Source organism: Hippoglossus stenolepis, chromosome 15 (assembly GCF_022539355.2).
Source record: "Hippoglossus stenolepis isolate QCI-W04-F060 chromosome 15, HSTE1.2, whole genome shotgun sequence".
Lineage (NCBI taxonomy): Eukaryota > Metazoa > Chordata > Actinopteri > Pleuronectiformes > Pleuronectidae > Hippoglossus > Hippoglossus stenolepis.
The window spans coordinates 19,124,649-19,137,314 of record NC_061497.1 but is presented as its reverse complement, the minus strand read 5'-3'; the positions used below and the strand labels follow the sequence as shown (position 1 = coordinate 19,137,314).

At 43.0% G+C, this 12,666-nt stretch overlaps 2 protein-coding genes across 2 annotated transcripts in view; one reads left to right on the top strand and one right to left on the bottom strand.

Moving 5' to 3' along the window:
* The window catches only part of unc119b (unc-119 homolog b (C. elegans)), an 11,922-nt gene extending 5,844 nt beyond the window's left edge, over positions 1-6,078 (bottom strand). The window contains exon 1 of the mRNA XM_035179330.2: positions 5,781-6,078. Coding sequence (XP_035035221.1) covers positions 5,781-6,048 — 268 coding nt within the window. The 5' untranslated portion in view covers positions 6,049-6,078. The remainder of the gene's footprint in view (positions 1-5,780) is intronic.
* A 4,146-nt stretch (positions 6,079-10,224) lies between these two features.
* LOC118122558 (beta-crystallin A1) lies at positions 10,225-11,815 on the top strand. The gene is made up of 6 exons (XM_047343584.1): positions 10,225-10,240; positions 10,420-10,481; positions 10,629-10,762; positions 10,906-11,047; positions 11,126-11,268; positions 11,384-11,815. The coding sequence occupies exons 1-6, from the start codon at positions 10,225-10,227 to the stop codon at positions 11,529-11,531; spliced, it is 645 nt and encodes a 214-aa protein (XP_047199540.1). The 3' UTR covers positions 11,532-11,815.
* Positions 11,816-12,666: the final 851 nt, after the last annotated feature.

The following is a 12,666-nucleotide window of genomic DNA, read 5'->3' as shown; positions in this document are numbered from 1 at the left end:
GCCTTGTGTGTGTGTGTGTGTGTATGTGTGTGTGTGTGTGTGTCTGTGTGTGTGTGTGTGCGTGTGTCTGTGGGTGTGAACTCAGCAGTCGAACACGGAGACAGGAAGCTCGTATGCAAAAACACTTCTTCAAACTAACTTCAAACCCCAACCCAACATCAGCAGGTTTTGAAATCCTGCGGCGACTTCAGATGTTCTCACCACTGAACAAGTGCATCAAACTCATGATCCTATATTTTACACTCACCACTTAAAGTTACATCTGTTTGCATTTGAGCTACATCTCCATCTCCCGCTCATTGGTGCGCAGACTCTGGCTCAAAATGCAAAACATGGGGGACTTTAACACAAAGCATGACGTGATGCATAAATTACACTATGTCAACATAATAAGAAAGCCACTCACACACTCACATACACACACACACTCACACAATCGTGTCTCCATAACTTCAGAGAACATTACATTAACTTTCATTTAATTTCTCTAACCTTAACAGAAGTTACTACCTGCCGAACCCTAAACTAAACCTAAACTAAACTAAACCTAACCTAACCCAAACCTCTTGCTGTTGTCGTTCCTGTTTACTCGCTGCAGATCTATGAAATCACCAGTTTACAGCCAGACGAGGTTCCGGCCTCAGTTCAACACAAACTGCATCACACGACCTAGATTCATCCAAAATAAACACTCCTGAGCTCCATGTTGGCCGTTCACCCAGATAACGCTGGGACCGGTCCGATTCTACCTTCCAGAGCAGCAGTTTAAAATCAGCGGCACATGAATCCATATAAAAGCTTAGAAACACAACGTGCATGCAGGCAAACAGTACAGCTGACAGTGAAAATGGGATCTAGTTCAGTTTGTCCCACTTGAGCACACGCTTGACAGGTCTATGGAGCCTTTATCGTCCCCAACTACCCTAACCTCATCCTGCATGTCTTTGGACTGTGAGAGGAAGTCAGACTACCTGCAGAAAACCCACACGGACATGTGGAGAACATGCAACTCAAACCTCTTGCTGTGAGGCAACAGTGCAAACCAACTGCACCACCGTGACGTGTTTGGCTCAACTTGTTGATGATGAATCATGATAACAGCAGCCTGGCTATACCCGGCTGATGGGGACACTCTATTCCGCACTTAATTCACTCGTTGCATAATGCACATTGTAGTATGTACTGTTTATATACTGTTTTTTATTTATGTATTTTTTATATTATTTATAGAGTTTTTAGTCTGTATGGTATGTTTATTCTCTAATTATTTCATTCTATCCTAATTGGCATCTACAAGACAGGATTTCATTGTATAAAGTTATCTCAATAACTTTTAAAGGAATTACCTCAGTCTTCTCCTTCTGTGACTACCTGTTTTATTTTGAAAGTGACCTTCCCCGTGTGTCTACGGTTGTTTCACTTCCTGCACCAGTGTGTTTCCCACCTTTGAGAATGCGAGCTGGTCCCTCCGGTGTTACACCTGTTAACTTCATATAATATCTCAGAAATGTTACATTCATCATTTAGACTTTAGTGAAGCAACTAAAAATTCTCCTGCAAAGTCAAGTGACAGATTTTACTGCAAACTCTTGATTTGTAACCAGCAAGTTCCCTATATTTGTTAAAACAAGATCAACAAGCTGCTCTATGATAAACACGTGATGCATCTAATTTATAACTTGAATTTCTTGTGTTTTTGTCGAAGTACAGCTGAGTGTAAAAACAGACATGATGTGTCACACTCTCCTCCCCTAAGCTCTGTGTGAACTGTGATTAGGTTTGATAGCATGCTGGCGTAGAGGGCTGACGCATCTCGCCTCTGCCTTACTGACCTGAATTCGCCTGTCACTGACCACAGCGCCATGGCAACAGTGCCATGGCAAAAAAACGAGAATGGCTTTAAAAAGAGAGGAGAAGATGATGAGGTCGACGGGAGGAGGAGAGCGGAGGTTCACTGTTGGACAGACGTGGAAGTCAGACATGATTTCACACAGCGAACAAGTGGTCGACAGGAAGTGAGTTGGTGACATTGACGACAAGAAAGGTTAAGAAATGTGTGAGGTGGTCTTCTTCATATCTGTGATGGGACTTTGTCTATGTCGTCGAATAACGTTTCCCACACAGTAAATAAAGTTGCATCACCTGCCGCCATGTTTAACTTCACAGTGTGGAGCATTTAACTGCAGCAGCACAACACCAGAGCAGAACAATCCTCCAGAAGTGCAATGTTCAGTGGGTAATAGGACCAGAGTTTATTCTCACACACGGGTTATTTTCATTTCAAACCGAAAAACCTCACAGGCGAGTTCACACGGCCACATTTGACATTTGAGTGATTCTGTCGCTCAGCTGACACAGAAATATGTCTAGCCACCGTGAATCCTTTTCACAGAACTCAGGAAATGTAACTTGAAGCTGTGAAACACCGTGTGACAGACTGAATCACTCAACACTGACCACAGCTCTGTAGCCGTGAGCTGATCGGTTTCAGGCACGATTTGAGAGGATACAAATAAACAGATGAGAAGCAATTTGACGATTAGGCCAAAAATAATATCAAGATAAAAAAACTTCTCAATGTAGATAACTACCATGATATATGTCAAATTATTATATTTTAAATTAAGTTTAAAGACCGAATTTTGGTCCTGAGTGAATGTTGTGGTTTCAAACTCTTCTTTATGACCAACACTTCAAAACATTTTACAAATCTCAGGTAGAACCGTTTTGTGGTCGACATATTGACCCTTCAGTTATATTCCTATTGACGAAAATGATATAGCTATGATTATTGATATTGTTTTAGTGCCCAGTTATTCATCATCCAAACAGTTGCATGTCAAGATGTCATTCATGAAAAAGGCTCATCACATTTTCCCAGCGCTCACTGTGATGTTTTCAAAAGCTTATTTTGTCATAAATATTTACTTTACAAAATTGAAACAGAGGAAAACTGGTTTCCTCAGAAGATGGAACCAGCAAATGTACCATTTCTGCTTCATTTAAACACGAATAACGCATTTTTCAAGCCTCCGTTGGTTAATTTCCTGTCGGCTGTTGAGTATTTAGCTTGGAGGCAGATTAAGATTCTCTTAAGAACCTAAGTTCAGATCAAATTAGTCGACTGCGTGAGGAGAAAGCCTGTTCTGTCCGTGCAAACCTTAATCACTCTCAGCCGCTTGCTTTGATTACCAGATGAGCGTCAAGCATATTTGAAAGTGACTTTCCTGAGAATGTTTCCTCTCCTGTGAGACTGACACAGCAGCGAGCAGCTTCCAACAACAACCACTGAGTGAAAAACATAAAGTCTGACACGAGACTGAGCCGAGCGTCATGCCACTTAGAGAGGGAATCAATTTCAGCTACTTGAGAATGAGCAGCAGCAGAAATAAAAATTAAAAAAACAGAGACGGAGGAGCCACAAAACAACACCAGGGCCTCAGAGAGCTCAGGTCGTTGGTGTCAAGTCTGACGGCGACAAGTGACAGCACAGCTACACTTTTAAACCGGGGAGCGGACAAAAGACATGAAGGAGAGTCGGGGAGAACAGAGCATGCATGTTCCTCTGGCTGTAACCAAGGGAAGATGCTTCATGTTGCCGTAGTGATTCAAGCATGTGTCTGCGTTGCTGTGGTGATTCACACATGCCTCCTCTTCCCTCCAGCGATGACGTCGTGACATGGGAGAGGGAGAGTTTCCAACGCCATAATAAAGTCTGGCGTGGGAGACAGAGTCATTGTGAGGATCCCGTGCGTGTCACTGCTCAGCTGGACAACGATCCTCACACAGACTCATCACAAGCACACGAGTGCTGCGTGTTCTCGACGGAGACTGAACACGGCTTTGGTTACTCTCCTGTTCTTATCATTTCAGGGGGCTGACGCTGAAATGGATGATAAGAAGAAAATAAAATGTCTGATACTGATATATACTTTTAAAAATTGTCAAACTCTCATGACAAAGAAATGGGACTGAGGCTTGATATTTTACAGATTAACCATAAACTTCTGTGTTAATAAATACACATAAAAAGAAAACAGAAATACAACAACATGAATAGAACTTGGTAAATAATATCTTGTCTTGTTAAAGAAAGACATAAAAACTTTCGCACTCCGATTAATAAATATATGATTTGAGTGAGGGCATCTTCATGTGGAAACATTTGCAGTCAGGTGATGAATAAAGAAAAATGGGAAGTTGTTGTGCGAACGTTTAAAGCTCAGGGAAATACCAGACATTGTGTTTGCATTGTACAGTATTGTAAGTCTTGTTGTGTAAGTAAAGTATTGTGTTTTTTAAACAGTCGGACGCCACCTGTTTACTAACTGTTGCTTTAAGACCTGAGGTGGTGAGAGATGCACATAAGAGCTTCCTGGCTGCTGCTGTGTTTCACTATGAGAGGCCTGATAATGATTTTATATAGTAGTACTGAGTACTTTTCAAAATCCAGATTACAAAGTGCTTCAGAAGGCAGCAATTAGAACAAATAAGTCAAAAAGAATTGGAGATTTAAAAGACAATAGTTATAAATGTTTTAAAAAAGATGAATTTTATATATTAGTATTCATATTATTATTATTATACCTATAGCAAAGGTTTGTCATCTGCATATAGTTACTTTTCATACTTTGACATAGTTTTTTGAAGACTTTTACGTGTTTAAGTATAACCTATTCTATATTCTCTTTTTCTATCCTTGCTTAAGTTAAATCTCTATATCACTCCTTATATAACACCACTGCACACTCTCCTGTTTCCTGTAAGGATTATTGTGGGTCCCTCACCACCTGACTGCAGAGTGAACAACAGGATACAGCTACAGGAACATTTCCAGGTTGGATGAGGCCTCTTAGATTTCTGCAAAACACACGTCAGCTTTCTCTCTTCATCCACACTGAACCAGACGTGAACTCACGCGAAGAAACGTCTGTGAATCGTGACCCCTGACTCACCCCAGCACCTCACTCTGCACCTCCCTCCAGCCGAATAACATCACCCGGAGGTGAAGTGAAGCCATGGTGCCCCACAGAGGATGATGTGATTAAAGAGGATAAAGCGTTGTGCATGTTCAGCAGTTACCTGACACCTGGCTGCACTTTCTCCGAGGTGTATTTTCAAGGAAGCACCTGAAACATGCTCATGACTGTGATGTCACTGAGACACTCAAGCTCCCTGCACATCTGAGTTTTGAAAAAGGAAAAAGGTTTTGGGGACAATATCGGAACCAAATAAATTGAGTAGCACCAATAAGATCAAAAAAGTTCACATCAAAATTGTGAACATTATATATCCAACTAATCAAATCTAATTTATATTGAATATAACCCAAACCTCTTGATATTGAATCTTTGAGCTATTTTTAAATTGTGTCGTCAATTATCTTTTGGGACTCGATTGAAGGATTATATAAATCTTATCTTAGTGTAAAATTTGACTGTAAAAATTGACAAGGGGTCAGACTCCATTTCTCAGTGTTTTAAGACTCTACAACTTATATAGACACTAAAAAAGTAACAAAACTGTCCGAATGTACAATGAACTTTTTCAGTGAGAATCAGGAAACTGTTCCCACCTTTTTTTCATTTCTTTTCTAACCTTTATATTTATGTTAAATACATTTTTTGACAACACAAACAAACAGAAGTAACCGGGGCTCCAGGGGAGCGTTGTGGGGCCTTTGAAGGTGACACAGATAAGGGGACATGCAGTGACTCACATGGGGTCCGACACCTCAGCACCTTTGTCCTCCTCCTCCCTCTCATCCCCACTGAACTTACTCTCTGTGATCCTCTGCAGACCCAGCACACCCTCCGGGCTGACCACCGCGCCGGCCCGCAGGTCCTCCTCCGTGGTCATCGGGACCCCCACGTCGGTCGAGTTGCATCCCTTCTTCACCCTCATCGCCGCCGCCGTGCGCCTCGGGCTGCCGTCGCCGCCGCCGCTGTCCGCGTCTCCGCCGGCGTCTCTGGCCGGATTATCAGCGGCAGGCTCCTTGGCGCTCGATGGGTCCTGGCTGTTGCCCCTGCTGGTGCAAGAATAGCTCATTCTCCGTTCCTCCTCCTCCCCCCCACCCGTCTGCCAACCTAAGATACAAAACAGTTGCTCCCTCCCTCCCTCCCTCGTTCCCTGAAGGATGCACAGTTGCTGTCTGTTATCCGGTGCTTAATTCAAATCCGCTTCTCCTTCAAAGAGCCTGTCTCCTCTGCAGACGCGCTGCATGCAAACCCCCCCGTCCTCTCTCCTCCTCCCCTCCTCTCCCCTCCTCTCTCCTCTCCTCCCCTCCCTCCCCTCTCCTCTCCTCTCCTCTCCTCTCCTCTCCTCCTCTCTCCTCCTTGGAGCGCTTCTTTCCTGCCGCTGTTACGCACAGCCCTCTGCCTCAGACGGAGTCCCTGTTGTGTGAAGAGGAGCTGGAGGTCTGCTCGGTTTGAAATTTAAAAAAGAGGCGGCAGATGGTCGTTGATGCCCGGGAGGAGGGGGGGTGCGTCTGAGCTTCAGCCCTCCAGCAGAGACGCTCCGTGCGGCTGACAGAGCGTCTGGTGCTTCTGCGCAATGTGCGCTACAAGTGACGGGAGAGGCGCAACAATAAATGATGATCCAACTGTCGGTTCATTCATAACAGTGTGTGTGTTGTTCATGTTTAAGGGACCTACATCTGTTACAGGCACATTATGGGGAAGGTTTAAGGTTAAGTTTCATGTCAGGTTAAGGTTATAGGTTTGGGTTAAGGTAAGGTTATGATTAGGTAAGGGTTAGGTTTGGGTTAGGCAAGTAACTCTGTGTGTGTGTGTGTGTGTGTGTGTGTGTGTGTGTGTGTGTGTGTGTGTGTGTGTGTGCTATTGAGGCCTTTAACACAGTGCAAACCTCAGTAAAACAGGCCAATGTAATTTGTCAGTGACTTTATTGCTCTGCTACAGTTTACATTTTGAGGCAGGTCTTTATTACATGTACTTTGGACGTACTTCTTACCGCACTATGTGACACACAACATTGACCCTGTAAATATTATATTTTATAGTGTTATTGTTACTTTCACTTTTTTGTAAATGATCTGGTTACTTGCCTGTGTCGCGATTAGCTGCAAATATTCACCACAAAATGTGTCATAGTGTCATAAGTCTGCTGCCACAAACACCAGCTTCTCAATCTTTACATTTACAGCTGTTGCCTGCTGGAAGTCGCCGTCACTACAGACAGGCGCCAGCGGGAACAACTCTGTGAGGATTTAATTCTATTTCTGTCTCTCTCTCTCTCTACTGATGCATGTCAACTCTCTGCATGAGTCACTGCAGATCTCAGCCACACATGAGTCTCCATCACCATCATATAAAAAACACCAGTAAAGACAACGGACTGACTTACTATTCAGAGTAGTACATGAAGGGTTCAGGTCAAGGTGTCATCCTGGATTTAGTTTTTCACACCAGCATTGACTGAGATCAGAGTCATTACGGGTCATTAAGAGGGTGAAGATTCCCTAAACTAATTATAACAGTAGACACGGAAACATTTGGAAACATTGCACCCTAGAGGTAGTCCTCATTTACTACAGACCGGTCTCCAGTATTAACTTGGGTTTGGCCTTTTCTGGGCACCTGCAAGATATAAGAACGAGTGTGACTGTAGCTGTAGGTGAATATGCAGTTTAATTCACTCCAGAGGCCACTGTGTCAGGTGTTGTAGTTCATATGCTGATCAAAAAGTACCTGCAGAGTCACAAGATACTTTTTTTCTGGTTCAGAAGTGGGACCAAAGTTGAAAAAGGACAAACTTCCAAACTTAAATATTCAGTTATCAAGTTGAATTCAAGTGTAGCTATAAGCTCAGATAAAAAGATAGCTTTTTAAGTTTGAGTGTGTTCCTTTGTTATCATGTAGGACATTTGTGTGGCTGTCCGGTGTGTGTCTGTGTCTGTGCTGCATGGTGGTGTTAGCGTCTGTGTAACGTGTATAGAAGCAGGTGAGGTTTTGTTACGTGTGCGATGTCTGTATGTGCACACAGAGCGTCGGCTATATGGCCACTGGGCTCTTCACACCGGCCTGCTGAGTCCGCTCATCCCTTTGTCACGTCTGAGCTGCTGCTGCTAACATCAGCAAAAACACACACACACACACACACAGGGACACACAGGTACACACATGGACACACACAGGGACACACATGGACATATGCACCAGTCCTGTGTCACATTCTCACCTACACAAAACCCCTGTGATAAGGAATGTCCTCTAGAATCTTTTGTTGTGATATGATTTGTGATATGCTCACATCTCTCCCTCTCATATATATCTATCTCTGTGTTACAGACACAATCCTGGAATTACAATCTCACACACACACACACACACACACACACACACACACACACACACACACACACACACACACACACACACACACACACACACACACACACTGACAGATAGTCTGGGCAATGTGCTGACCTCAGTCTGCCATTCCTAAATGTTTACTGTTCAGTGCAGCTAGAGAAGAGAGGAGGGTGTACGTTCAGCTACCTACCGGCTGACCTCTTTTATTTGGTTCGCTTGATTACTTTAATGACACAGTGAGGGACTCTGTGAAACACTGGAAGATGTTTGGAATAAATGAAAGCGAGGAAATCAGGCAGCCAAACAGTCGAAACAGTAACAAACACATCGACTCTCTCCTTTCAGCGTGTTCCGTGTCACGCTGATGCATCCACACGGCAACAGTTCATGAAAGTAGAGCTGCCAATTACAGCTCATCAGTCGATGCCAAAGCGACGCTGGTGCTGCCAACGAGGCCTTTCAATCGCTGCCATCGCCCCCTGCTCACCTTCATTGATGAATTATTCACTTGTAGAGGTCTTCCAAAAATAGCAGCAGCTACTTTCATTCACATTTCAACCTCAAAGTATACGACAAACGCATCACAATGACCTCTGCTGGCGTTCAAGGATGATGAATCAAGTTCCTCTTTTTGAGATCAATAAAGCAGCTTAATTAGATTTCCAGCACAGCCACCATCTTTCTTTCTATTTTTTTTGTAAATTTCAAATGTGCTATTTAAGTAATTTGTCCTGGCATCATTGTGGTGCACCAGTCCTGGTAAACATGGTATTCATGTTTCAGGAAATCACAGGGCCGAGACAAACAAGTGATCCGAGTCTTGTTAAACAAAAAGCGGACGTCTGATACACATGTTTTAATGCGCAGGGACACTGGACTGTTAGAAAGGAGGTTACTATACAAACAATACACAACACAAACAGTTAAACAACAAAATAAAATACAACCTATATCCTGACACAAGTATTTTACATATTTTACATACAACGTATGGATTACAACTTTAACGTTATGGTTGATATTTTTAATAAATGTAATCTACTGTATTTTAGTGGCATTTACACTTAAAAACACAATTTAGTCAATTTTACAGTGAAGTTTACAAGTGATAGATCAAGTTTCAAGGTTTGTTTGTCACATGTGGTGCAACAATGAAAAGTGTTGGACAAGGACAAGTCAGCTCAGCAACGCAAACAAGAGCAATAGTCATAGAAAATATGAAGCAAGAAAAGAAGAGAAGACATTTAAATAATCTGAGTCTAAATAAAGTAAAAGAAAACCACAGTGTTATTTTAAAACATGCTCTTAGTGTAAGTGATTACAAAAATAAGGTTGAAACAATCCTGCAGCAGACTGAGTCCTGGAATCAGTTGTTGTGGATTTACTTTCAAAACAGCAAAAGTAATGTGCTTTGCCTCTGCAGTTATAGACCGTTTGATAATAGATATGTATACTGGGGGGGGGAACGCCACTGGGCTCCCCCCCTTAACATATACAGTAGATTTACCACAGAGACATAGGTAATGCAGTATGGACGTTCAGCCTCTTTGTGCTCGCACACAACAAAACAATGGAGTCCAAAGCAAAGTGCTGACATGGGTCCAGGCTCGCCCGCCCCCACCGGCCCCTGCCACCCCTGGGTGTATAAATACTCCCTTATACACCGTCTCTGCAGACCATTCAGTGGAACCCTGCGACACACAGCTCACCAGTTTAGGTAGGTCAAACTAGTTCAAGTTAACAATACAGTGCAGTTTCCCAATCTATGGACATGATGGAGTATGAGCCTTTAATTCAGTGGATTTAGTAACGACAGGGAGTTTAAATTGATCGGAGTGAAGACAGAGGGATTTTTTTTTACCTTTACTGCTAAATAGATGGCGAAGGCAAGAAAATGGAAGGTTATAAGGGTATACTGATGTATTTTGTTGGAGTTAATTGCTCAACACAGAAAACAGTGAAGTATAAGCATCAGAGAAATTTAAGATACAACCAATAGTGTCAGATTAAAAGATTTAGATATTTGAGATTGGGGAAGTTTTGTGTTGTGGTGATTTTCCCCATCCTGAATATGTGTGTTTCTCCACAGGTACTACTGAAAAACAGGAGAAAATGGCTCTGACTAACCCCATGCCCATGGGCCCTTGGAAGGTAAGCATATGCCATACTACATTACCCATGCAAATGGAGCAGGAAGAAGTTTCAGAGCATGACGAGGCACAGCAGTGTTTCCAGCTGTGTTTATGTACTGTTTTACAAACTGAGCGGACTGTGAAGATCTAATCTGCCGTCTCATTCTTTCGTGTTTCACAGATCACCGTGTACGACCAGGAGCACTTCCAGGGCAGGCGTATGGAGTTCACCGCCAACTGCCAGAACATCATGGAGTGTGGGATGGAGAACATCCGCTCCCTGAAGGTCGAGTGTGGCGCGTACGTACCAGGCTTCTCCTCACTTTTAGAAATACCAGAGCAGATTGAAACACTGAAAAAGATGGGTTGAGGAGTTTAAAAGTGTTTGTTAAGTTTGTATTTCCCTGCTGTCTGACTTTATCAATTCCCCTTTCTTCTTGCAGCTGGGTCGGCTACGAGCACTCCAGCTTCTGCGGCCAGCAGTTTGTGCTGGAGAAGGGAGACTACCCTCGCATTGAGGCCTACAGTGGCAGTAACTCCTACCGCATTGAGAGGATGATCTCCTTCAGGCCCATCTGCAGTGCTGTAAGTCTAATGAGCGACACAGAAACAGCCCTCAGCTTACTTTACATTGTTAAAACTCCTTCCTCCTCCTTTGCACAGAACCATAAGGACTCCCGCATGACCATCTTCGAGTTGGAGAACCTGACAGGCCGTCAGTTCGAGCTGTCTGACGACTACCCCTCCCTGCAGGCCATGGGCTGGATGAACAAAGAGGTTGCATCCATGCACATTCAGAGTGGAGCGTAAGTCCCAGGACATGACATTTGATGAAGTTTAACACAACTTATCATCAGCTGGATGGATATTTGTATCACCATCTAATCTTATCTTACCGTATCTATCATTTTTCTTCATCAGATTCGTGTGCTACCAGTACCCTGGATACCGTGGCCACCAGTACATCCTGGAGAGTGACGTGCGTGGAGGCGAGTACAAGTGCTGCCGTGAGTTCGGCTCCCACGCCCAAACCTCCCAGATCCAGTCCATCAGGAGGATCCAGCACTGAGAGGGAAGCGTGTCTTTTACTCTTCCTCATCACCTCCTCATCTTCCTTCTCCTCTCCCTCTACCTGAAATTCCATCCCTCGCTCCGTTCCTCCTCTCCCCCGACCTCCATCCCTCCGGCTCCACTGGTCCGACAAGTCAGAGCCGGATCCCAAGCTGGTCTTCAGGTGCTTACTGATGTCAGTTGTTCACAGCGCTTTTTGTTTTTTAAAGAAACATCACAAAAAGAAAGGAACAATGTGAGAAAGACAGAAAATCGGAATGACAGAAAGAGGAAATTGAACTAGCGTGCAAGAAGGGCCTCGTGTGCCGAGGTCGGCTGCAGAGCGGTGAAAACACCTCAAAGCTTTTGCTCTTTTTCATCTCGACCATTGATGGCATCATCATCATTGTCGCTGTCTTCTGCATCAACACAACAACCAGTGATACCTGTGATATCCAAGACTGCCTGTGTTCAAGACGATGAATAAAGAGAATGAGCAAAGAAACTGAGAGATTCACAACACTGACATGTACCTCAATCCCTTCTGTGTCTTGTCTTTCTCTGGTGAACTCAAATCACAATAATCAATGTGAGAAACATGAACTTATCAGGTGAATCCAATGGGTAAAAACTGGTATGAATGAGAATTAACCTCATTAAACCCTGAAACACTGACCTGTCATAGGACTTTTCCAAACCACACTAATATCACATAGTTTCATTTTTATTATCAGGCTCAAACTTTTCAAAAATGCCAAAACATATGAGGCAAAATTGATGATGCAGTCATAAAACGGGTATATATGGTCTTTTAAAAATGATCTTCTTAATATAAAAGTAAACTGTGAAATACAGTCAGTGTAGCCCAGAAAAAAAGTAAAAATAGAATATTTCCCAGCTCAATGTAGTGGGGGCAGAAAAATAGAATAAAAAGATTCAAGTATTTTAGCTGTCGAGGTCATTTTTTATATAAATTGCCTGGTTTGCAGCTTTTACTTTTATACTTTAACTCTCTAATAGAAATACTTGTTGTAACCTGGAAGTTAAAAATGTTAAACTAAGCTCCATCTCAGCCAGATTTTAACAATAATGAACTTTATCTGTAATAATAAACTAATGACAAAATGTAGCCCACAGCAATGAAAAGGAGCATT